General features: G+C 45.5%; 1 protein-coding gene across 2 annotated transcripts in view; it reads right to left on the bottom strand.

Annotated features, from left to right (window-relative positions):
- The window catches only part of LOC138940429 (titin homolog), an 86540-nt gene that overhangs the window by 11676 nt on the left and 49297 nt on the right, over positions 1-25567 (bottom strand). For both annotated transcript variants that reach the window (XM_070309308.1, XM_070309307.1), the window contains exons 2-5: positions 7391-7503; positions 1105-1152; positions 393-860; positions 36-314 (exon numbers count right to left, since the gene is read on the bottom strand). In XM_070309308.1, coding sequence (XP_070165409.1) covers positions 36-314; positions 393-860; positions 1105-1152; positions 7391-7503 — 908 coding nt within the window. The remainder of the gene's footprint in view (positions 1-35; positions 315-392; positions 861-1104; positions 1153-7390; positions 7504-25567) is intronic.

The raw sequence follows: 25567 nt of genomic DNA, 5'->3' as shown, positions 1-25567 counted from the left end.
ATCGCAACCGGCGGTTGTCACGTGAAGTTACTTACCGCAGTCGTATGTGGTCGGACAACATTCTCCTTCTGGTGGCGGTAAAGCCGTGCAATTCTTTCCGTGCTCTTGCATCGGCGTTCCGCAATTTTGTACCGCGCAAGCGATTTCACCTCGGAAGCAGTAACAATGCTCGCAAGGCTGATTCGAGTAAATCAGATCGCCGTCTTCGTAGACTTTATCCTCGTGGTAACATTGAGATGACGCGCCGGGAGGTGGAGTCGTGGTGATGAGCCCGGGAGTTGGGCCAACCGTGGTGCTAAGTTCCTCGTCATATTCTGCGTAAATAATCAGTAATTGCGATCGCACGAACAAAGAAGAAAATATCGCGAGAAAGAGACAACGCAATTACTTACCGCAATTGTATTTAATCGGACAACACACGCCCGGTTGGTAGACCGGTTTACATCCTGCCACTTGTAAAGTACATTCTTGCATGACGCATGTGGTTCTGTTTCGAATGCAATAGCAAAGCTCGCAAGGATTGTGATGCTCCAGCGGCAGCATGGCGCCGTCTGGGTAAAATCTCTCGTCGACGTGACACCCGTAATTATCGTGGAAACCAACTGCCGTGGAATCCGCCGGTGCGCTCGTTGTCGACGTCAATAATTGGACCGGTACTTCCAGACAAGTGATCACGGGACAGCATTGATCCGGACGCTTCTCCACCGTGCAATCCTGACCGATCGCTTTCGTGAATGGACATACCTTCAGGTAACACATTAGCATTCGATTGTGGCACGTGCAATTTAGACATGGTTCGCTCGTAATGATCCTATCCCCTTCTTGATAACGCTGAAAGTTGAAGTAACACCCAGCAACAGCTAGAGAAACATAATTAAAGTTAATAAATATGTCAAAAATCTGAAACATGGCGCAATTAGTTTAGCGAATCCAACAAGTTTAGTGAACAACTTTTAACTTTGCGATACATTACGTAAAAATCATTCATAATATTTGATCCTCCTGATTAAAGGACGATACATGCGGCTTCTCGAATTGCTCGACACGATTAATATTAACGCACGTATCGATTGATTAGATACAGTTAATATCGGATATACATACCTCCATCGTATTCTGCGACGTGTGTGGTATCCTGATCGTATACCGGTGCTGTAATCAAAGAAACATATGATCGTTATTAATTAATTAATAATAGATTGCGATGGATAGATGATACGCGAAATTAAAGTTAATGAGAAGTGTAAAACGGGATTACGTCGAATAAACTCGGTACAATTTGCAGGAGGGGGATGACATCAATGCATCTCCTTCATGCGGTTTATCATAGTAATTACTAGCAGAACGCATTCGAGTTGTCTCTTTCTCTCTCTCTCTCTCTCTCGAGGGTGTACCAGGGTTTGACGCTAGACGAGTGGAAGCGTCATATGGCGCGAACACACGTGGGCGAATTCTCATTAACACCCTCGCCCTAGTCAAACGAGTTGTATAGCGAGAGTGCGCAGAGAATACTGAATGCCCTTCGACTCTCCTCGTGTAATTCGACACGTACAACACACAATACGTACATATCTCCCATTCCATTTTCTTCTTACGCGACACTCTTTCGCAATTTCTTTCGGAATTGAAATGTCGCGCACAGGACCCTGAGTTCGATTGTTCCTGAAACGTGACAGGATGCTCTCCCAAGGTACAATCACCGAGATGTTCTAGAAATCGCACAATGCGATCCTTTTCTATTCGAGTCACTCTCGTTCTCGCTTTCTCGAAGCTACATTCAGCCATTTATCACATCCTGGAGAGATTCAATACTACATCCGTGCAATATATATATAGAATATGGATCAGAGAGAATTATTCAAATCTTCGTAAATAATAATTAAATTATTGGACGTGCGAAAAAATTATACGATTTTATTAAATACCTTTGCATTTTTGCAGAAACAAAAAAAAACTTGCTATATTGAGTTCCATAGATCTTACGGAAGCGAAAATTCAAGACATTCCGCGACGCAGGCGATTTCCATTGAATCGATTTGTACCAGGAATCACGACGACCCAGGCTTCGGGTGAATGGAAGGCCCCTCAATCCCACGAACGAATCGGGGCCCGAGCCGCGTGCCTCCACGTTATACGGAGCCATCACGTACGCGTGCACTGTGGCCTACCGAGACGATTCTTGTCTCGCATAATGGTCGGGTTAAATTATTACGTTGCACCTTCCTTCAGAGAGACCACGGTCAAGGTGTCGTGTAATCCCGATTGTAATCTCCGTACGTGTTCTTCATTGTGCGTGCGCTAACTACGACACTCTTGCACAATACGATTATTCAACAGACAAGTAGCGGCATGCGCGGCGCTTATAATTGAACGCATAATGAAATGATCAAGGCCAGTATCGATCGATAGAAGCTACTTATCGGAGATCTGTTCGATACCGTAACGAGAAATTGAAAAGGAGGAAAAAGAAGATATTTCCTATGAGGGCTTTTTTTTAGAGCTAACGTAAACTTGTCGCATCTTTCCAAGGGTCCATCCGTCGAGTTTTACGACCATACGCACCAAAGACCGAGTGACTGTTTTTTGCCGCGCAAGCGAGCATTTCCTTTACTTCTTCTCGCGGCGAACAATAAATTACCGTCGATAAACTAACGGGATGATCATTGAGTGCGTACGACCGGGAAGATGCTGGCAAAAAGTTGCGACGCATTTCGACCGTGGTAACGGAGAATTGCATCGTGATGAAGCGCGATGATCTCGACACGATCGATGGTACGTTACCGATCCCACATATTTTCCGACACTAGTTTCTTATTCTCTCGCGATCGAGAAACGCGCGAACCGCGAGTTCTTTTCCAGGAAGAAGCAGCGAGAGTCGTTCGATAAATCTCGCTCAGCGAGATAATGTTCTGCGCTTCGGATAAAAACAGTTTCGAATAAAACGCATCGTACAAAGCCGCGTGCATCGACCAAGGTACGGTCTAAGGCCAGAATCTCTCTTTCTCCCTCTTTCCCGAGGTGTACCTCGGGAAGGGAACGCGGACCCTAAATCAATCTTGATCGCGTAGAAAAAGAACGACGTGGGAGTTTATCGGTATCAACAATAAACGCATCTTCCCTCGAATATAATTTCCGCGCGCGAGATTTATACGCTTCTCTCGGCCGCCTCGCTCGTAATCGAGGACAGAGAATCGCGCGTATACACGCGGACAAACATATTTTATATATATCTCGAGGAATCGCGAGGAGAGTCATTATGTAAGTCGACGTACTCGCCGAGAGAGTCCTCCCGTTTCCTCTCCCGTGTCGTCTCCCCTCTTGCCCTTCGCTACTTTTCTCTCTCACAATTGTCTCGCTCCCTCCTCGGAGAGCGACCATCTCGATTCCTCTCGATGTGTCTCGACCTGACCCCCGCGTTCCTTTCTCCGCATCTGAGCAGGAATGCGCGCGCGAACGATGCTGTTACACCGCAGGAAAACGCAAAGCGCTCGGCGCTTATGAAATCATCCCCGGCGGCCTTGCCTCGCGAAAGTTCATTACCATCAACCGCACGCGGTCCGATGAACACCTGGCATCACAGCCGGACCACGGTGTATCGCGTGCACGAAATTCTGCATTATGCGTCCTCCAAGGTCGCGATTTTCTTCGCCGCGCGCTTCCCGAGCCAGCCTATTCGCCTATACGCTGATGAAAAAGATGATGGAATAACTTCGTCTCCCGTTGCGCGAGATGAGGGAAGAAAATTCCCGCGCGACGAGATTTTTCTCCTCGTTGGCAATGTATCTCGCTCGAAAGTTACGCAATTCAGATAATCTTATCGAAGCAAATTCAGATTACAAGATAAAAAAATGACGAGCTTTGTTCGCATCAACGCAACCAAGTTAATGCCAATGTCACGGCGATCGAGAAGGTAGTAACGCCATGGAAACCTGGCCGACCGGTTTCTGGCGTAATACGCGCCAATGCCGCGTGTTTCTCAGCGTGCGGTCCCCTCCCTTCCTTTCGAGGACAATCATAAATTATATCCTCCCAATCGCGGAATTGAGTTCATTGCCACTTTCTATATTATGAGGCGAGTCCGCGCGCCGTTAGATGCGGTAATGAGAATAATTCCCGGACGAAAAAAACCCTCGTTTCCGATAAGGGACTCGGGATCTCTGAACCCGCGATTCACTTCGCTGCACGGGAATGCCCTGTGCGCATGTTGGCTCTAGCGGACATTGAACGCGCGATATCGCGTGATAATCGTCCTTAAATTTTCTCTCCGCTAAATCGAAACACCCCCATTTTCCAAAACGGATTAATCGGCGCGACCGATTTAATCCGCGTCACGCTGACGTTGCACCCACGCGTTCCGTTATACCCTTCGTTGGATGACCGCCGCTGACCTCGCCATCTCGATAAGTAGTCAAGAAGATACACGGAGAGACGAGAGGGAGAAGGAGAGAACTCGGAAGAAGACAAGAGAGTGGAGTCCTCTTACTATGTACCGGTTACAACAGATCCTTTCTATACCCTCTTATCTCGCGAGAGAGCTCTTTCCTCGTCTGAATTGACGGCGAGAAATATATTCGCACTCGCTATTAATAAAAACGCATTGAATCGAGTCACCTCAAAACCCTCATTGTTCCGAGCCCGAGTGCAAGACTTTACGATAGATTCGTATACCTCTCGGACAATTCGATTTAATTGTAAAATTGAAAGATTGAGGTTCGTAATTCTTTTTTCAAATGTATAAAAATCTTTTGCACATATACACGCATACCTATCGATCGGCTCGTACGATCACATCTCGCGCGAAATATTCGAGTACACTTAATAGACGCGTAACTGTACGCGATACCACATCACATATATCTCGGCGCATTTTTATACTCTCCGGCTGCGCTATCCGGCTTCTCTTCCGCAACGAGCTCGCCGCGAGAGAGTTTGATGATGCTTGACGATAGCGACACTTTGTCAGGCATTAGGCATAAATATGGAACGCCTCAGGGGTCAGGTGCGACCCCGTGGCGGACGACGTACATGGACCGTAAGTGGCGAACGGTGAGGTACGCGGTCAGTGACATCCCGACGTGGGCACGCCGAGACTGACTACACCTCGGGGCTTACAGGTTTGACCAGAATTCACACAGCATCGCGTAGCTGCAACCGTGGAGGAACGGACAACTGTATGTCAAAACGTATCTTTTTTTTCTTCCATCGCCGATATTGTATTATTTCCGAATGGAATTCCGAAATTTACTTCTCTGCTTGAATATGAAAGATCTATCCGTTGCTTTTTTTTTTTTGTTTGATACTAATGTAAGGAATAATTTTTTTCTTTGAATTGTTGAACGCGCGAGACAGAGAGAGATGTAGAGACGAAATAAATTTGCGAGACGAGAAGAGAGAGATGTTACTGAAGTAATATCTATACTTTGCCAATAATAATGACGTAAACCATATATAAACATGTAACAATTTGATGCAAGCGCGAAAAATTGCAAAGGGTGAGCGTCGCTCATAATTTTCCAATGTAATGCAATCTGATATATCAAGCGGATTCCCCGACAATCTTAAAACGACAGGTTCGAGAAGAATGTTAAAAAACGAGAGATAAATTTTTTCCGCAATGAAAACCTGTTGCCTACCGAAGTCGGCAATGTTCCCGATTTCCTTTGAATGCGTACGTTTTGCACAAATGCCCGCTGTCACAAGGAAGATACATAATCCAGTAAAACTTGTCCGTCGTCTGATGAATCGCCGGTGATTGAGCGCGTCGATCTCGATCGTCCTTGCTGTCTGCTCGAAAAAAATTTGAGGAACGAAAAAAAGAATACGAGCGTACACACAAGAGAGAAAGAGTCACAGAATCGCCAGGCTATTCCCGGAGTGAAAAAAAAACAGAAAGAGAGAGAGAGAGAGAGAAGACATGCCGAGCGAGTCGCGGAATTCAATCGATCCTGTCCGTTTAACCACACCTGCTCTTCGTTGAAGCACCGACGGCCGATCGATGAAGGGGAGAAGCAAAACTGACGCATCCTCAATAAGCCTTCATTGACGATGCAACGTTTTTGCACGCGCCGTGTTCGTGTCGTGTATTTCCGAGAATGCACCTCTATGGATCTATCGATCCATCGATTCGACTTCTTTGCATATCTTTTTCTCTCGAGATTGCAACGAAAAAGTTACTTTCTCCAATAACGAATTACGAGACCAATAAATTCTTTTTTTTTTTATGTTGAAGTACATTTTACACAAATTCGTATACCGTTTTTCTTCTCCGGAAATAATTCATGATGCGACAATTTAAAGCCCAACTGAATCGTCTTGCTCTCATATCGGTACCAGAACTCGATAAGGATCCAGGCGTACCGTTTCAAACCTGCTAGACGTAAAGGGAAGAAGCTCCGCGCGATACTTCGCGGAACGAGGCCTTACGAGGCGGATAGGAAGGAGACGCGACCGACCGACCGCCCGAAGGTGACCTGAGAATGGTCGAGGAACGAATATGGTGTGCCAGGTCCATGGGAAAGCACCTTGGGCCCCGACACAGCCGGTGCCAGAGGTGAGCATTATGAGGTAATGTTCTCTCTCTCTCTCTCTCTCTTTCTCCGTCACCGGAGAAGAAGGGAGGCGCACGCGGATAGGTTCGACGGCCTGACAGAACGTGGCTCGCTCATTCAAACATTGACCGGCCGACTCTGCGTTAGTCACACCGGGAGAATACGAAGAAAGAGCGATCGCGGAAGTGCTCGTCTCTCTCTCTCTCTCTCTCTCTCTCTCTCTCTCTCTTTGATTTTCAGAAATTAATTTCAACTCACGGCATACATTCACGCTCGACTTTCAAGCCTCTATCCTCTCACATCTCTTTTGTAATCTCGAGAAATGACGCGGCACTTGACTCTATCGTTCAAGAAATGTGCTTTGATAAAATCATTGGTTCTTTTTTTATTTTACGTTGTTCGAAAAATTAGATTCTATCGGCAATACATACTTCGAGAGGCTAATCTCATCTTTATCGAGATTACTTTTACTCTCTTTATTACTGTAATATTCGACTTTTTGTCAGCGTTCTCCGTAGATCGTGAAAAAGAGTAAACACAATATCGGTGGAAACAAAAGCGTTTTTTTTTTTTTTGCTGCATTTATGGATGGATTGTGGTAGATCGTAATCCGGCTTCCAGCCGGAGCAGAGATTAATCCGATCGCGTCTTCGGACGAGCGAAAATATTTCTTCCCCGCCTAATTCCTCCCATTTCCTCTCGTGGGAGTCCGCGCGTTCACGGTCCTTCTTTCAAATAAATGACTCACGTTTTGTACGGCGGCTCAAGCATGTCCGAGGCGTCGGAGCCAGACGAAAGAAAGGGAGATAGAAGCGTACCGAGGTATTCCTGCAAAAACTCACCAGAATGCGTGGATCGTGATGCCAGCAGTAGGACGGCGGCCAGCCAGAGAATTATCCCGCGTCTACAAAGCGCGGCGTTCAACGCCGACATGTCGGCACTCTTCTTCCGTACCCTAAAACATGTAAATGATGCTTTCGTTAGTTCGCATTATCCGTGTAAGTATAAACTATAAGATCTTCAAGCCGCTCGTAATGTACTCGCGCTTTGTATATAATAATCAAAATAAAAGAGCCAAACTTTATGAAATTTATTTAAACGGAGAAAGTCGGATAAAATTATTTATTATTCGTAAGGCAAAGCATTCCCTCGAAAATATATCTTATCCGCGTTTAAATGTAATTAAGTTCACTTGAGATCGTGCGAGATTATTTTTTTTTTCAATATATTAATTATAAATTAATTATTTTAATCGCCAATAAGTGAATATTAAAACGTTTCGAAACGTAAACACGAATGGCACCCATTATGTGACAAATGCAATCGTTTTGAATATCTGCTTATAATTTCGTGTTAGGCCTACTCGGACAGCTTTACGAATTTTCTCGCGTATTTATGGTATATACGCGTAAAAATTCAACGAATCATTGTGACGCGGTTCAAAACCGTATCTATCTCGTCACATAACATTCTACCACATAATGGTCGTCTTGATTTGACAAATCGACATTTGGACAGACTCTGGAATTGAACCAGATTAAAGTCAATGAATTAAATCGTGCGCGCGTATCGCTGTCTTATAATCGGTATTTAAATAAAACGAGTCAAGCGGTTGAATTCTAGCTAACATTTAATCGATGTCGGGGTAGAATCCCCCCCTCAGGTATACAATATATCACAACGTCAGAGAGTCGGGACGCCGCGGTTTGCGGCGCGAGAAAACACTTGCGACGTCGCGGCGGGAGGCTAAACGCGATTCGTCCGTCTACCTGAAGAGCGAACCGGCTGTGAGAGGCGTGGGTGCGTGGGAATGAGCACGCGTATTTGCACGAGACTACGCGCGTTGTGTGCGCTCAACCACCTCCGTGCTAGGCACCGACCGTGGTTGCCGCGGCCCGACGCCGATGCCCTCTCGGACCTCGCTTGATAAGGAGAGAGGAGGTACGCGCGAAAAAAGATTTTTAATAAAAGTTTAATTTTCAAGCGAGAGCGTCGTAAAATCGAGCGCTGGCGCGTTTCGCGTTGCGAGAGAAGATCGTATCTTCAGGTTCTCGACCGAGAGAGATTACTCGGAGAAGCCGTCGAGAGACTCTTGCCGGTAAACGCGATAGATGAGGAAGAGAGAAAAATAAGAAGAATTCCCGTGCGCATAGGAAGAAAACTTTGGCGGCACATACCAGCCGCACGACGGCGACCTAATACAAAGCGGTACCGAGAGATAAAAGAGAGAAAGAGAGAAAGAGAGAGAGACGCACGCGCGCGCATAGGTAGTTTCTCTTCTACCTGTCGACTTCATCTTTTCCCCTACGTGTATATTTCCCCTTCGCCACTCCTCTGCCCCGAGTAACGCATCCACCGGCAGCTCATTGTAATCCGGAGAGGGGAAGGGAAGGAGAAGAAGGAGGAGGAGAAGAAGAAGAAGAAGAAGAAGAAGAAGCAATGTGAAAGAGTCGCGACACCTAAACTCGCGCTCGCTCGTTAACGTTCGTTTCATGCTAGCCGCGTTGTAAATTACGTTCCGACCGCGCGATCGTAATGAATCTCGCGCCAATGGATAAATCTGCGAGATATTTGTCAGCGTGACGAGACGCGCCAATTGCGAAGCCGGCAATACGCCGCGAAGCGACACAGGGACCCTTACGTCATTGCGTATTCACGGTACGGTCCATTGAACGGGGGAATTCGGTGAATGGGCGCAATACCGTCAATACCGTCGAGCGCGCACGCTTTGAACATCTTCAGCCAAAGTGCTCGGAGTCGAAGTCCAAGTACTGTGCAAAATGCTCCGAGACGCTCGTTTTCTTGTGAATTCCTTCCGCGAGAACTTCCTGCGAGAGGAATGCACGCCGCATCGTGAAGCTGTTTCATTCGCGGTAGTAAAACAGAACGCTCGTAACATCTAAATTTGCATGGTCTAGATCTTTATTTCTCTTCGCTTCCACCATACGCTACGATCCGCTACGTGCGCCATAATATTTTCTCATTTCTATACACGCGCGTGGAATTTTAAAGTTATTCAAAAATTATTAAACATGTATCATTCTGAATTATAACTCGGGTATCGTTTTTCCGATTTTCTACATGAAATTTTAATAAAATCTGTTGAAAAAGTTGGAAGAAAACACGTAAGAAGAAGTAAAAAGAAACGGTACTCGATGCTCATCAAGCATCGGTTAAGAATTAATTTGATCAATTAATCTTGACGTCTGTCACTCCGCGACAATTCCAGTAGCTCGATAGAGTCGCGTCGCTCTCGTATCACGTTCGGGGCGTGCGTGACACGCGGGTCGCGTTCGCAATCCAGAAACGACGCACCCGTGCGGTGACGCGTTATGAATGGAAATATCGATCCGACAATGTGGCCCGGTTCCATCGCGTTCCGCGTTCGTCTCTCTGTCTCTCTCTCTTTCTCTCCGTCTCATTCCCTCGGCAAGATCGGCATTCGCGTCGATTCGCCCTCATTCGTCGCCGGGTGCATTATTTTCCATCTTGCTCGTCCGGGAGCAGTAGGCGCGTCCGTCGAACCGAGACTAATTCCACTTACGCTCTCGACACGGCCGCACCGCGACGGAAGGCACCGTGTCTTCGGGATGCATCGCGTTTATAAAGCGCGACGCGCGTCCATGTGCCGATAAATTTACGTTCGATCCGGCGGTAATTGGCGGCGATGACATGTTCCGGTTGACAGCACGCGCGCGATCATGGATCGTGCGCGCTACATATGTATGTACAACCGTCGACTATCCGCATCCCTTCGACTCGAGTGGCTCGAGCTCGTAACTGGACGGACGCTCTCTCCCCATCTCGGATTAATCAATTATATTTTACGACGGTTAAATAATGAGAAATATAAAGAGGTATTTTCCGAGGATTCGTCTGAAAGTATTTCATGTTCTAAATCTCGATGACAGATTTTTCCAAACGTCCGTATTCGTAAATCGATTTTATTTAGAGATATGTCCTGCGGGGATATTTCTGACTTAACATTGACGTCGAAGTGAAAAAGGAGTTTCGACGAGACACATAAGAAGCGCGAATTGTAGCCGGAGTCAAAGCGAAGAGAGAACTCGAGAATTCTGCGATTTTACTTTCGTGCCCGCGCGATAAAATTACTTACGGTCGGACGAAACTCGGGACAGACGAGTTAATACGCTCTCGGCAACAACAGTGAGAGCGAACGCCTCCGCTCTAATTAATCCGCTAATTAATGCGTCGTGATTATCCCGCGAATGGATAACCCGCCAACATATTACATCCTGGCTCACGTTCACGCTGAGGTAACCATCTCTGGTCGTTACTAATAACAGTAACGATCGCTATCGGGCTTCCGCAAGCGTAACGGGATCCCTTTTCGCGTGCGGTTTCCGCCAATGGCGGGACCATTCATTGAATCGTGAATAGCGGCGAATTAATTGTTATTAGTATTCGCGTTGTTCGTTGCCGACCGGGCCGCCTATGTCACGGGGTTAGGTCAAGTTCAGAGGCTAGTCCGCCTCGTCCGCGCTTAGGAACGAGATGATAACGATAACGATCGTTGGGGGAGAAGAGCCAGAGAGATAACAGCCGGTCGTGCGATAATTGCGACAACATAGGAGTTTGGCTTGTACAGAGAAGAGGGTACAGAGAGAGGCGCAGCTCGAGCTAGGTGCACCCACGGGGCCCCGGCCCCGGCCCCGGCCCCGACACAGAGGCCGGGGTGCAGGCTGGTGGCAGAGGTTCCGTTACAGCCCGGAGGCTTCGTCCGTTTACCATTACCGTGGAACGCGGAATATGATTACCTTCACCTGAGAACAAACTCCTTATACTACTACGACCGACCGCTAAAAGGGGACCGTGGGCGAAGTTCGCCGTCGTGAATACCGTGTCCCGGTTTTACTCCGCCGTTCGTTAATCAGGTTGGAGCCGGTCGGATCGACCGACTTTACGCGTCGCGCAATTGTTCGGAATCGGCTCGAATCTGCATACAGAGCGATTGAACGCGGCCGTTTTAGCGTTGCCGTCGTCAGGACATGCAACTAATTTTATCACACCGTGCGCATTATGCATAAATCCGCAGTTCTATAATACTGTCGGTATGCGTGCGTGCGTGCGTGCGTGCGTGTAGTTTAAGGAACAAGAACTGATGGCGCGATCGCGCGACGTATCAATTTATAGGGACGTAACCAAGTACGTACTTTGCACTCGCCTAAGAACCGTTTAATCTCGCGCGAGTCCACTTCTCACCGCGAGTCTCGCGCTTATAATATTCCGAGATTGATTTGTACAACTGCAACATATATTGTTTTATTTACGATGTCCCGCGCGCGAGTAATGGCACGGTTAATAATTTATGACGACAAATGACCGGCGACTGAAAGCGCATACTTCCGGCAAGATGGGTAGATACTTGGTTCGCGTAGGTATCGTACGAGTCGAGGGGGAATGAATAACGGACCTGTCCGCCTCTTGTAAAAGGGATATCCGATGCTCGAGCCGCCGACGTGCTGCTTCATCTTCTTTGACGACTACGCGAGTTTCGACGACTAAAAACCTGATAATTGACAGCGCGAGTACTGGTCCATCTCGAGCGCGCATTATTGGCATAACAGTATATCGGTCCAAAGCATGCGTTAATAATGCCTCCAACGTGTCCTTGAGACAGCTATAGAAGCGAACATATATCGCTACGTCTATTTAACTTGACATTGGAAATTTCTAAAGCGCAAGATTCATAAATACTTTAACATATTTCGATCGACGGAAGATTCTTTTCTTCCGAGAAATTGAATGAAAGAGAAGGATTTTTTTGGTAATCTAATCCAATGTCTCGAAACACATTGAAATGAGCCTTAATTAATGCGAAAAGATAGACAACTATCGATAAAATCGTCGTGCCGAGGGAATAAAGGAGAAATCTTTGAACGAGTATCAAATTATATAGCCGCGTACAAAGAAAATCGTGAGAGACACGGTCTTTACTTTGCTGCCGGTACTGTACGATGATCTCTGGTCCTTAGCGGGACACGATGCAACAGTCGTAATTTCAGTTCCGTTAATAGGAAAGGCGCTTTGAATGCCGACAGAGGAAGTTGGAGGAAGAATCTACGTGATATCTGTCGCGACGAATCTCGACTGAATGAAGCGCGACTCGCGAGGCGTTAGCTCACGGGTCAGTAGCAAACGAGGTCGAAGGAATCGCGTGATCGAAGAAGCGATCATTGTACTCGTCGATGGCAAATGACTCCGGATCGCAGCATGCGAGATGATGCAAGTTCCACGACCTCCCTGCTATTGCAAGTATTTCCGACCTCCGTTCCGCTTAATCCTGAGAATTCTTCCACGGTTAATTATGATGACAATTGGCGCATACGTCTGTGTTGCGCATTCTTTTCTCCATATTTTCTCTCTCTCTCTCTCTTGTGAGGACGTACGGTACGGTCGCACGCCAAGTTTGGTGCGCGAGGAAGCTCTTGTGGGCCCGCGGGCCCCTGAAGAGGCGACTTCCGCGTGCTAAGTAAACTGAACAGTCCCGTAGGGCTCGGTAGGAGTTTGACGGCGTGGACCTTGTTATGCGATTGTCAGCGAGCAACCTATCGGCTTGAAACCAAACTCTTAGTTGCTGTTTGGAGAAATCTTCGAGACTCGACGCGAGAATCAATTTTTCATCCAAGTTACAAGGTCGCCTGTCCTCGATGATTACACGCGACGATCGTCGTTGAAATTCGCGACGAGGTGCGATCATTATCAAGCAAGAATGTTCGGTGCACGGAACGCCCGTGGTCGTGTTTAAAGTTCCCCCGAGGCGATTATATTGCGAGGTAAGGGACCATCGGGTATTCATTACGCCTAATGATCTCTCTCGAGGTGCGCGCGCGTCTCGGCTCGACTCGACTCGGCGTAGCGAGTGCTTTTGGGCACGAACGACGGAACGTGAGGCGACGGCACGAGAGGAGAGGAGAGGAGAGGAGAAGAAGAGGTACTCTCGGAACAACGGGGTTCGATTACTCAGGGCCTCGACGTTCACACGAGGGTGCTCTCGAGCAACAGGTCAGCAACACGTACACGTACACTCTATTTATAGACCTACCTAGGCTAGAATTACGCGCCGCGCAGGATAAACCACCCGGACTCCTCGTGTTCCTCTTCGTGGACCGACGGCGCAACCCTCGCCCATATTAGGCCTCGTTCGCACTTTATCTGTCGCTGATCTTTGAGAATTGCACGCGGTCTCGCGCGATTTTATTTCTTATTTTATTTTATCTCTGCTGAATTCTATAAATATGGAGAGGCAACGTTCAACCCTTTCCGATTTCCGACAAATCTTTACAAATCATCATCGAGTTTATATTTACTCGCGTTATAAAATATCTGTCGACTTGATTCAATCGATTTCTCGAGCTTTGCATAAGAGACGATTATTTGAAAGTCCCCGTTTCTAAATTATTCCTGTTCGAAATCATAAAAAAACCATGATGGAAATAGAGTTGAATATTCTTCGTTTGCCTCGAAAAATATCCGGGTTTAAAAAAAATCCCGCTACATTGAAAGTCAATCAGTTTTTTAACGACTCGCATTCGATTCGAATTTTCGACGATGCCAACCGCGCTATGAGAGACTCGAAACTCGAAAGAATTCATCTGTGATACCCATCCGATAGTCGCGATTGAAACATCCCCTCGCTGTTCGTCGATCGATCGATCCATAGATCGATTCGTTTTTTTCGTCTTTTTTTTGTGCCCTTCTTCTCTTTTTTTCCGGCTAAAAGCGCAGCGTATAAATACACACATTTGTATCACATATCGATCAAAATAATCTCACACAATTATATATCTTGACGTATTTACAACTTTTTAGAAATGGTTATAGAAGCTAATTTTTCTTTTTAAATAAATAATGTTCGTGTAGATTTATACTCTGCGAAATGAATAATAATATTATTCTCTTATCGGAAATTAGAAATAAGATTTTAGTACGAGACATTTAGCTCGATCGTAAAATTTCACTATTAATAGCTGCTAATCTTAATAAAATATGTTAAATATATGCACCGTTTGTTCCGAACAGGCGAACACTGAGCATGCTCTCTTTCGCACACAAATCTCTCTTTCTCCCTCGCAAACTTGCGTACAGTTTTATATTTACACTCGCTAATGTAAGGTACGCAATGAGCCACCGTGCAATTAACTAGACATTATTACCGCGCGCATAACTCGACTGCAAGTTACTTGCAATTCTTTGCGTCCGTCCACCAAGCTCCTGCGTATATCTCCGACGTGTATCGAGGAAAAAAAAAGCTAATGAAGGTGTAATCTCATCTTACTCGCCCGCCCGTCATGCTTTCGAGTTTCTTAGTTGCTACGAGAAACCTAGGTACGCACTTAAGCCGTTCTTCGTTTCCTCCTTATTCTGAAAAAATTTACACGAGACTAAGCAGCTTCCGTTTCTCTCTCTCATTTTATCTATCCCTTTTCCGCTGTATTTAAACCCTCGCTCATTTCAAAAGTTTTCATTTTCATTTTTCACGGCGTATATCTCGTGGCTTGTTTAATTCAAATTTAAATTTTTCTTCCTTTAAGGCAGGAAGCGTAGAATGGGGCAAGATATTAAAAAAAAAAAAAAACTGACATACAATTTTCAAGGACTGTGATATCCTATCTTACGTTTTTTTTTTTCCAACTATTGACAAATTATTTTACGACGCCGCTGCTTCCTTTTCCACGTTGATAGTCTTTTCCTGTTCGTTGCGCCATTTGCTCACGAACGGGCCCTTTGAGAGCAAACCCACGAGTTTCCAGCGAGAAATGCCACGCTCGTGTAAACATGAGGAAGACCTCGGGAATGGAACGACTTCTTCACGGATAATCCATAAGTGGCTGTTTTGTCCGGCACGTAGCGCCCATTCTTGCGCCGCATTTTCATTGCGCGCGTGTGCCCCGTTGCTAAATATTGTTTCCGTGAATGTAGTTACACGGTGTTTAAGATGTTACTGGCGATGCACTTCTCATTTTTATATTTCCTATTTCGTCGATTTTAAAGTCCGCGAAATCAAAGTTGCGAGAAAAATTTAAATGCATTATCGCGATTAAAACTCCAACTATAATTAGAAGAAGGAGAAAAGGAAAGATTCAGATCTCTTTCTCCGATGTACAATATTATAAACAAAATGCGCCACGTGATAAATCGTCCAGGTATCCACGGGAGTTATTAGTCTCTCGTACTTTCGTTCCGGTGAGGCAATTACGTCGATGAGGAGTACGTTAACCGTGTATTACCGCGTAAAGAAGTTTATGCGAGATTGAAAGCTGATGCGCGTGGTAAATTATTATACCGTGCCGAGTAATTGTTAATCGAAGATCTCGGGGCGAGCGGAATGGTGTCGCCGTCACATTTATTGGCAGGAGGAGAGACCGTCGCGAGAGAGTAATCGCAAAGTTTAGGGCGCGCTGTCGATCGCGCCAGTTCGCATCAGGCCGCGTAATAACAGGAAGAGACACACCGCGATCACGGTAATTAAAATACGGTACGTTATAATCTTCAGCCTATTAAGGTCCATCAATTACGGGCGCATCCCTCCCTCGACGAGCGGCGAGATCCCTGCGTCTACGAGGCGAATAATTCTCTCTCTCTCTCTCAGGATGATGCGCTCTCGCGATAATGACCGTTGGGATGGACCAATGAGTCGATAGATTCTTGGAAAGGCGCGCGATTTAATGGAGTCGAAAATTCCGACGCGATGAATCTCGATTAGAACTTCTTCTTCTTCTTCTTCTTCTTTTTTTTTTCTCTTTTTTTCTTTTTGCGCATCTTCGAAGCCATCCCTCACGGTCGACTTAATCATCGGCGTCGTCGCAATGATCCTTTTGCACGTCGCTCGATCGTGGGTAAAATTTCAACGCGCGCGTTGCGCATCGCATCGATGAATATGTAAAGCAAGCCGTCATAATTACCATGGAACAGTATCGTCGATCTGAGATTCCGAACGTTCAACAACGGTATCCACTTAATTATCGTAGGAACATAATCGAGGTCCGTTTAATCAAACGTATACGTAATATCGCGGCGGCAGAAAAAACTAATATATCCTGTTAACCCCGCAGCGGAATGAAATTCAATTAATCCCCGTGTATTCTCTGCTTTGAGCTCAAACGTCATCTCGATACCGATAAAACGAGTGATATATTATGCGGTGAATATGCGATGAAAAATCACTTCTAAGGCAGGATAGAGAGAATGAGAGAGAGAGAGAGAGAGAACAATGCTCCAGGTGAATCTGACACCAGCCGAAGGCGTGGTAACTCAATAAATTGCGTTAATATAACAGACATCTCGAGCCTAGGGCACGTTTGGAAGCAAATTGATACTCCTCGTTCCCATTCTCATTTCTCTCGAAGAGAATTCCAACATGTTTGAATAAAGGAAGGTGAATTGCCGCGAGATGCAATCTTTCCGCGTTCTCTGTGTTAATCATTCTCCAATTTCCTCCGAAAGATAATGAAAGGATCATCCTCGAATCGAACGCCGCGCGGATATGCAGATTAATACCCGATTATTCCCGCGTCTGCCGAGAAGCGGGCCTCCCTCTTTCTCTCTCTCTCTCTTTCTCTCTCCTCTCTTTTTCTTCCACCGTTGTTCGCATTTTCGCTAAAAGCCGGTTCGTCCGTAATACAGCCGCCGCGATATTATTGGTTGCCGTAGCCTTAGCCACGATCTCAAGGAGCGGCGGAAATCGCCCGTTATGAGGAGCACCGGTGATTAATTATTATGCAAACTAGCGGTACCGACAGCGGTTCCCCGTCCCTTGGATCCCCGTATATCCAGATAGAAGATGCCGCCGCCGTTCGATATTCTAGCGCAACGCGTTGCCTCCACTCTGAGCTTTCATCGCCCGATTGCCTAACGCTACCATCGATCGATCCATCGCGTGACGTTGGCCTCTCTCTGTGGTTAGGCATCATTTCGCACCTCCTCGAATGAAAAATTCCGATGCAAGTGGCAGGTCCGTCGACGCGATCGCGATTCGCTTCGAATGGCGAAATGGTACGATAATTGTCTCGGATGAAGAGAGAAATAAGACATATTAGAGATGTATATAAATAGATTGTCTAGCATCGCCGTCTCGGCGGAATTTGCCGTCGTCATTCTTCTAGATTAGCATACGCAACAGTCAAATATATATATATACATATATCCGGAAGAGAATTTTCGCTTCATAAGCGCGCTCCGATACTTACCGATAGCTTATATAATACGTTACGTTGTATAAAATGAAATTTTTCCCGGATGTGTTACTTTGATGGCAACATTACACAGCGCGTACAATCCCCGCGGAATGACAAACGCTGCACGATTGTTTATACAATCGGGTAGCCTACGCGTAACCTTCGACGATTTCAAAATGCCAATTCCGCGTACGATGAATTACCTCACGGCACTCTCGAGACGTATCTTAACGTCTCTCCTCGAATCTCGAAAAAGTATAGTGGGAGGATCGAGAAGGAGAAATATCGAGGAACACGAAGCGCGAACAATCGCGAGTAAGTAATCGCAAATATTTGCCGCGCTCGAATGTGCGGAAACTGTCGGTCGCGTACACAAAGCTCCCAGAGACTTACGCGGGACAAATAATTGTCAAATATAACGAGCCTAAGTAACGTCAACGTACCTGTTTTTCGAATCCAGTGCGACAATTATCAGCAGACGGCCTCGCGATGCAGGACGCATAGATTATACGAACCGCGTAAAAATTCATAATCCTCAAGAAGATGGCAAAAAAGCGGTGCGCACAAACCGGATGCGCCTTATTAGCATGATAATTTTCTTAATGTGAGAATTCATAGGATTTCCCGAGTTTAATCTTACGTCGCATCGGTCCATTCGATATATTCTCTAGGTGCTCATAATTAATCTTCCAAGCAGATTTGAAAATTTTTTAATGTGATCGATTTTTTTAAAGGCCCGGTCTACTTTTCAGGCTAAAAAATCGATTCTTTTTTGTACGTTTTCTAAAAGTATAATGTCTCAAGAATACGCCTTTCAAATCTTATTTAAAAAATCGCAAAATTGACAGAGTTATAATTAGACTGAATAGGATAGCGTACGGATCTTCAAATGTGCCTGCAGAACTTTAAACCTAACGCGTTTTTCTCAAAACACTCTTTTCAAAGTGTAAAAAATATCTATCGTCTAAAAAGTGTAATAAATCTACGAACAATGATACTAAATTTAAATAGATTAAAAAAATTAATAATTAATATTTTTCCAAATATCCAGGATTTAAAAATATTCACCTACTACTTAAACATCAATAAAAACATACGTGAAGCGTCAAAAAAAATCAATTTTAGATATTAAAAAAAAAATTTCTTGAAAATTGTCAATTTTCCTCACTGCTAGAGTAGACTTGGGCCCTTAAAGCGAGCCTCTATCCGGCTACTCCCCTTTAAACACAGCCTATATCTCGGCGCCCAGGTTACGCCCAGCAGAAGCGCAGAATCTCATGCAAATATGCCGTGGTGCATCGCGTGTACACAGGTCCCCGAAGTAATTACAATAATAATGGCAGTCGTAATATCGTGTACCCCTCCCCCCCCCCGCCCACCACCCCTCGCCACCCCTTTTCCCCTGACGACGACAACGACGACGAGCGGACGATGGAATCGTCCGCGCGTGGGAGCAGAAGTATATTTCCTTCATCCCTCGATGCGTGCCTGTGTACACATCGGGAAACTCTCGAAGTCGGTGTCTCGTCGCAAGGCGCTATTTGCCTTGCGTTTACACGAAATCTCTGATGAAACACAGTCGAGTTTGCTTTGGGTGCGGCGTGGCGCGACGCGGACACGACGCGACGCGACAGCGCCCGTACGAAGCCGGAAAAGCGGGGCCCCTTTAACAAGTTCGGGGGGTGCCACGCCACTTAGCGAGGAATCGGCGTTGGGCAAACACGCCGATGCGCCATGGGAAAGTTTTTCTCTCCACTCGAGTTGCACAGTGGATGCGTTCTGCGCTTCTGGCGAACGTCCGCCTCGTCTCCTTCCGATCGCGGATACGGGAAAGTATCGATGGAGATGCGGCTACGATCTACGATTAGTGACAAGGTAAGTTGCATCGTAAGTCACATTAATCCGTCGCGCGTCGCTTTCACGCTGAGTGATTCGGAAAATCTTACAGAGAGTAACCGCAACGATCGGAACGAACGGTGATTGCGTTCCCCTGCGGGAGGAGAACGAGCGCACCTGTACGCAGCCTGAGCTTTACCGAAGTAACATGCTCGATGGCCTTAGCGAGTCACGATAGTGATTTCTTGTACGAGGATTCCAGATCGCGACGCGACACGACGCGACGTCCCGACTAGGAAACCAGTATAAGGAAGTGCGGAATGAACGATTACTGGAAGATTCTCAACTTCTAGGAAACACCGGTATAAGTGAGTGCGCGAGAGAGTCAAAAGAAGATGTTGCAATTTTTCTAAACTTTTCCAAAACATAATCTTGTGATTATTTACATAATTAAAAATCAAACTAATCATCAGGATCTTTCATATCTACATTATACTTTCTCAGTTTCATTGTAAGACGAATCTCTCAGATTTGCGCTTTACCGCGGTAACGTAAACAAAATTTAAATATCCCATAAAAACAATATAAGAATAAATAAGCGAGCAATTTGTCGCGATTAAAGGGGATATTCGGAAAGAAAAAAATTTCAAAATGAAATATTCCTCGCGAATGCAACCTCGAGTGTCAAAGGATCGATGGAAAGAGCGTGACAACCATGTTTGGCTCGTGCTAGAGCTATACAACAGAACATCATTGTGCCCGGCTACAGAGGGACATCTTTGCCTCCCCGTATAAATAGTACAACGGAGAGGTCGCAGAGGAAACGGCAATAAAGATCATCGTCTTATCCAAAGGTGAGGGCAGAGGGACAAAGCGCACGGGAAATAATGTAACGATGACAAACCGGATACGAAGCCGCGCGGACCACGAAGAACAACCAACTACCTGATGCGGTTGGCAGCGGAGTTGCCTTACCCGGTGTAGACGTGAGATACGATCTTCGGTCGACTTCCGGCCATGGATTGTGGGCCCCGATTTCGCGAAACGACAAGTTTTCGACGACGACGCTTATTCATCGTCAGCCTCGAAACGACGATAATCGCCGCCGAAGGCATCCGCGAAGTGGCTTTATTTTAAATCGCAATAGTTCTTATTCTATTGCGCGTTCCGTCGATATGCTAATATCGAAGATATAAAGAATTGCGACGTCAAGAAAAATTTATTATTGCGAGAATATCGATATCTATCGTCGATGAAGAGATATCACCGGATGATGGGTCATTGGATGGAAATCGTATTCGTATGATGATTGCACAGGATATTACGGAAGATGGAGCAACCTCTGACCACATTCTCAATGATCCTCCATTATAATAGGGAATCATTTTCTCCGCGAGATATATCCTATATGATTAGCGTGCGAGTGCATGCTTGCAATTGAAAATGGACAGTATTTGATGTCTTTATCGCAAATGTAATCAGAAGGGCTTAACATTTCGGAGCCAATCTTTGCAAACAGGAATCTTTCTCTCTTTCTCAAAACATCGCTAAATCAGTACCGCGCGTTCCATCGTCGTCAATTGGATACGATCTATCGGAGGAAAGGCTAGAAAATGCAGCGAGACGAAATGAAATAAAACAAAACGAAGGGAAACGAACGAGAGAAGAAGACGCGCACGTTGCTACCTAACCCTTCATACGAGATAGAACGACCGAGGAGGAGCCGCAGTCTGTTACTATCTTATTACAAGGCTCCGTAAATGGTCTTCATCAAGGTAAAACCGTGTTCCACTAGGCCGGCGTTTCCTCCCGCTGTTTCTCCTCCCTTCCCCTTCCCCTTCCCGTTTTTTTTTTCTTTCCTATCCTTGCCCTCTTTTCCTCATCCTTTTTTTCTTCTTTTTCTCGTTCCTCTCCTCGCTCCTCTTCCACGCGGCGTTCGTCACGGCGGCGAAGGAGTCGGTGAAACCAGCGCGAAGAAGCTCCGAAGAAACCTCTCGGTGACTCCTCTCTCGCGAGGGAAAAACGAGAAAGGGAGAACGAGAAGTTGGTTCGACGTAATTAATCTCGGAATGGACGTCAGGCGCAGCGACGGTCGTGGCTCTTGGCCGCGGAATAGATGGATCGAGGGTACCCGACGCCGTGACTTTCAGAGTTCATTCTTCACGGTCGAGCGATTTTCGCCCGTGTACCACTAGCGGACGATTAACGATTGCGCTCGTTAAGCGCGACAGTTTCTTTTCTTTACGGACGATCGGCGCGAAAGGAGTACGAGTGTGAAAAGCGTCGCCGACACCCGCGACGCTGTCTTCGTCGAAGACAAATGGTTCCGATGAACTTGGAATGCGGGAACGTTGCGATATTTTCACGAGACATGTCAATAATGATAAACGACGAGGAGGAGGAGGAGAAAGGTGGACGATATATTCGATCTTGCCGGTGAATTTTAACAAATTCAAAATTTTCTTTAAAGATATCGAAAAAGACGATTGTATTCGTAACACTTTCTCCAAATCAAATTAAACGACAAATGTTATTCCCATTATTTGCTCTGAAACTCGATTAATATGAGGAGTCTCACATTTTCAATTTACGAATTGTTAGGGAAGAAAATAGAACGTGACTACGCGTTACATCATCTTCGATTAGTCCGTAGTATCTCTCTCGGTTACCGCGGTAAAGATAATCGTGCGAATATTCCGACAACAATCGTAGGAAGTTGCGGGTAGGTGGAGGACCACGAGCGTTTACGAATAAACGGCGCTGCCGGGGATTTCCCGTGCGTCACGGTCACGCTCTATTTTCCGACAAATCTCTATCCCCTTTTTTCGCGTATAATCGTGCATTATCGTTAACGTTAGCGATAATACGATTGTCCCGCACTGGCGAATTAGCCAGCTAATTACTAAGCGCGCGACGGTAACGAACTGGAAGCGTGGCTGATCGTTGGGACAGAAGATTTACCGTTACACACAAGAACCCGATTACCAATGGAGATTAATTCTCGATATCGGGCAGACGTTAAACGCTCCTCTCCCATTCGCGAGAGAGCGATATGAGCGGACGCACCAGCGCGGCGAGCTTGCTAGCGAATTGCTACTATGACGATCCACCTAGTATAACGGCCTATGTCTCACGGTATTACATGACATTTGTTAGCGAGTATACTCGGTAGCAGGTATACCCGCCGCTGTCTATCTCGTGTTGTCGCCTATAATTTATCGCCACCGGGTCGACGCGACGTTACGAATTATTTGGCGGATAAATCGCCGGGTCGAGTTGCGACGACTTGTCCCGTTGATTCACGAAGAGAAAGAGAGAGAGAGAGAGAGAATATACAGTGCGAAAGACAGAAAGGAAAGACGCGTGTCGCAAAGGAAAGAGACAGACAGGTCACCGACCGGTTCCCAGTGACAATTCTGACGGCCGACCAACACACCGGCCGTCAAGTATTTCTACATTATTAACGGAACTAGGCCAACGGTGCAGGTTCACTAAACCACCAAGTGAACTCGATTACCTTTGTTTTCGTCTCTCTCTCTCTCTTTCTCTTTCTGTCTCTCTCTACACACTCGTTCCTAAAATATTTCAAATATCGATCGTCTAAAACAAATTCGACCGCGAATTAATCTTGGTATAACATGAGTCTTTATGCTTTATATATATATATATATATATATATATATATATGCAGCTTCTTTCTTCGAATAATGATATTTTATCAAAATTATATATGAAAAATGTAACGTACTGAAAATATTTTTAATTCAATTATTCAACATTAATTTTGCGTCTATAAAAAAAATAAAATCATTCTTCTTTAAGTAATTTTTATAAACTATGCGTATTTTTAAAAAAACCTTTGTCTTTTAAAAAAAAATTGTTTTATCTTCTATAATTTCACAAGTATCGTTGTACGTTGTCTCGATTAATATGCAATGAATGATAAACTTTATAAAGGAAGATTAAGATAGAAGATTATATCATGATGATATATATACCATATATATGAGAAAATAATATTTCTCTATTATATAATTTCTTACATTCTTTCATTTTATCACGACGTAATCTTTCATCCACTTTATTAAATTTAACATTAATAGCATATTAATCGTAACTGTACACACCAGTTCTTGTAAAATCGTGAAAGACGAAACAAAAATGTTCCGATGGTAATGAACGAATGGGGAAACGGAACCGCGCCTATATCCATCGATTCCAGCGTTCCGAAGGCCGCTCGTGCACCATACGTGGGACGAGGTAGCGTGGGGACGATTCGTGCGCGCATTGAAATTCCCTCCGATCTCGCGGAGGCCGAGTAGTTCGATTTTTATCGAGTACACGACTGGTTACCGGACGGCACTCATAAACCGCATTCGATATCGGGGAACGGTCCAACGCGCGAGGAATAAAAACCACTCGAGCGGACAAGCACATTCGCGATATTACGATTTCGGGACGAGAGCCGCTCGGACATCGAGGGGGTTCTATCGATGAGCGAAATGAAGTGACGGGAGTCGAAGAGAAGGACATTGTTTCGCGCGTAATAATATTTAACGGGCGACGGGAGAAATGGAAATTTCTACCGCGAGATAATCGATAGAGCGCGGCTCTCATATATGATGAGCTGAAATTCTTGCGTGTCTGAAAGAAAACCGATAAATTCATCGTTCGCGTTCTACGACCAAAGGTCAAATTTGATTTATTCATCGGCGCAGCATCAGATCGAATGCATTTTACCAAATCAAATATCCAAGTGGTACTTTTGCACGTTCCTACTCCTCATCTCGTCTCATCTCATCTGATTTCAGAACACCGGGGGGGGGGGGGGTCAACGTACTCGGATCGATTCGTATCGTTAAATTCAGCGAAAGCCACGGATCCCTTGTCGCGAGCGATCGAACTATCCGCCAGTTTATTTCGCTACAATAACGACAAAGTCGATTTGGCTCGCGTATTTTTATACACGTTGTTTGTAACGCGCTATCCTTTTATAACCGGAGGCCGACGATCGTCGGGGCGTCTACCTTGCTTGGTTTTTTTTTTTATCCTTAACGCTCTATATCGGGAAGATTATCCGCTCAACGTCGATCGATCGCTTTGAGAGCCGTCGTCATTCAAAGTCCCGGCGACGATCCGACAGACACGCGCCTCGTCCTTTTGAAACTTATTGTGCGCGCGCTCGTGACGAATACATACTACCTCGTTCGACACACTATTCGTCTCGTTCGTTTTTACCGTTTTGCGAATATCCGTGCGATTCGAGCACTCGGTCAAGCGTGGGCCTAAAACGGACGAGGACACATACGTTTCATGGATCATTTAACAATAATTTATTACTTTGATATTTCGGGCAATTAATTTTGCTTGATTTATTTTTATCCACCTGATGAAGAATATCGCATATATATTATTGTAAGTATAATTTAGACATAAAAAGCAAAAGGAAAAATTGATTAAAACAGATGAATGACAAAGTTTTGTCATTCACAACTGTCAAAGTTGTATAAATAACGAAATATTGAAAATGTAAAAGTTTCTCTCTCTCTTCGTGGAGAAAAGGAATATAATACAACAGCGAATGAAAAGGGCTAAAGCGCAGCGGAGATGCGGATAACAGTACCAATGCATTAAGGAAGTAGCGAATGTGTCGTACTCGAGACGACAAAGCGCGACAAAGCGCGCTCGCCGACCAGGTTGATCGCAAAATAATCATCTAGCGGCTTAAGAATTCCCTCTCACAAACTTCGGATTCCCTCTTTCCGGTTATTGCCCTTTCTAGAGATTGCGTGTCTATACCGCCGTTTCTTATTTACACTCCATTACCACGTTTCATTTTCGTCGTTCTGGCTAACAAGCGCGCATGCGTAGCTGCAGACGCAAGTTGGTCTTGCTAATTAACGTTCAAACGATGAGTACATTGTTAGCGATTGTTTTTTCCGGTATTTTATTTTATTCAAGTACTCTGCGTTGATACCACTGCTT

This window comes from Polyergus mexicanus, unplaced genomic scaffold (assembly GCF_030449975.1).
Source record: "Polyergus mexicanus isolate NDT 795.1 unplaced genomic scaffold, iyPolMexi1.0 SCAF_17, whole genome shotgun sequence".
Classification (NCBI taxonomy): domain Eukaryota; kingdom Metazoa; phylum Arthropoda; class Insecta; order Hymenoptera; family Formicidae; genus Polyergus; species Polyergus mexicanus.
The sequence above is the reverse complement of the archived record's forward strand: the minus strand, read 5'-3'. Positions and strand labels throughout refer to the sequence as shown.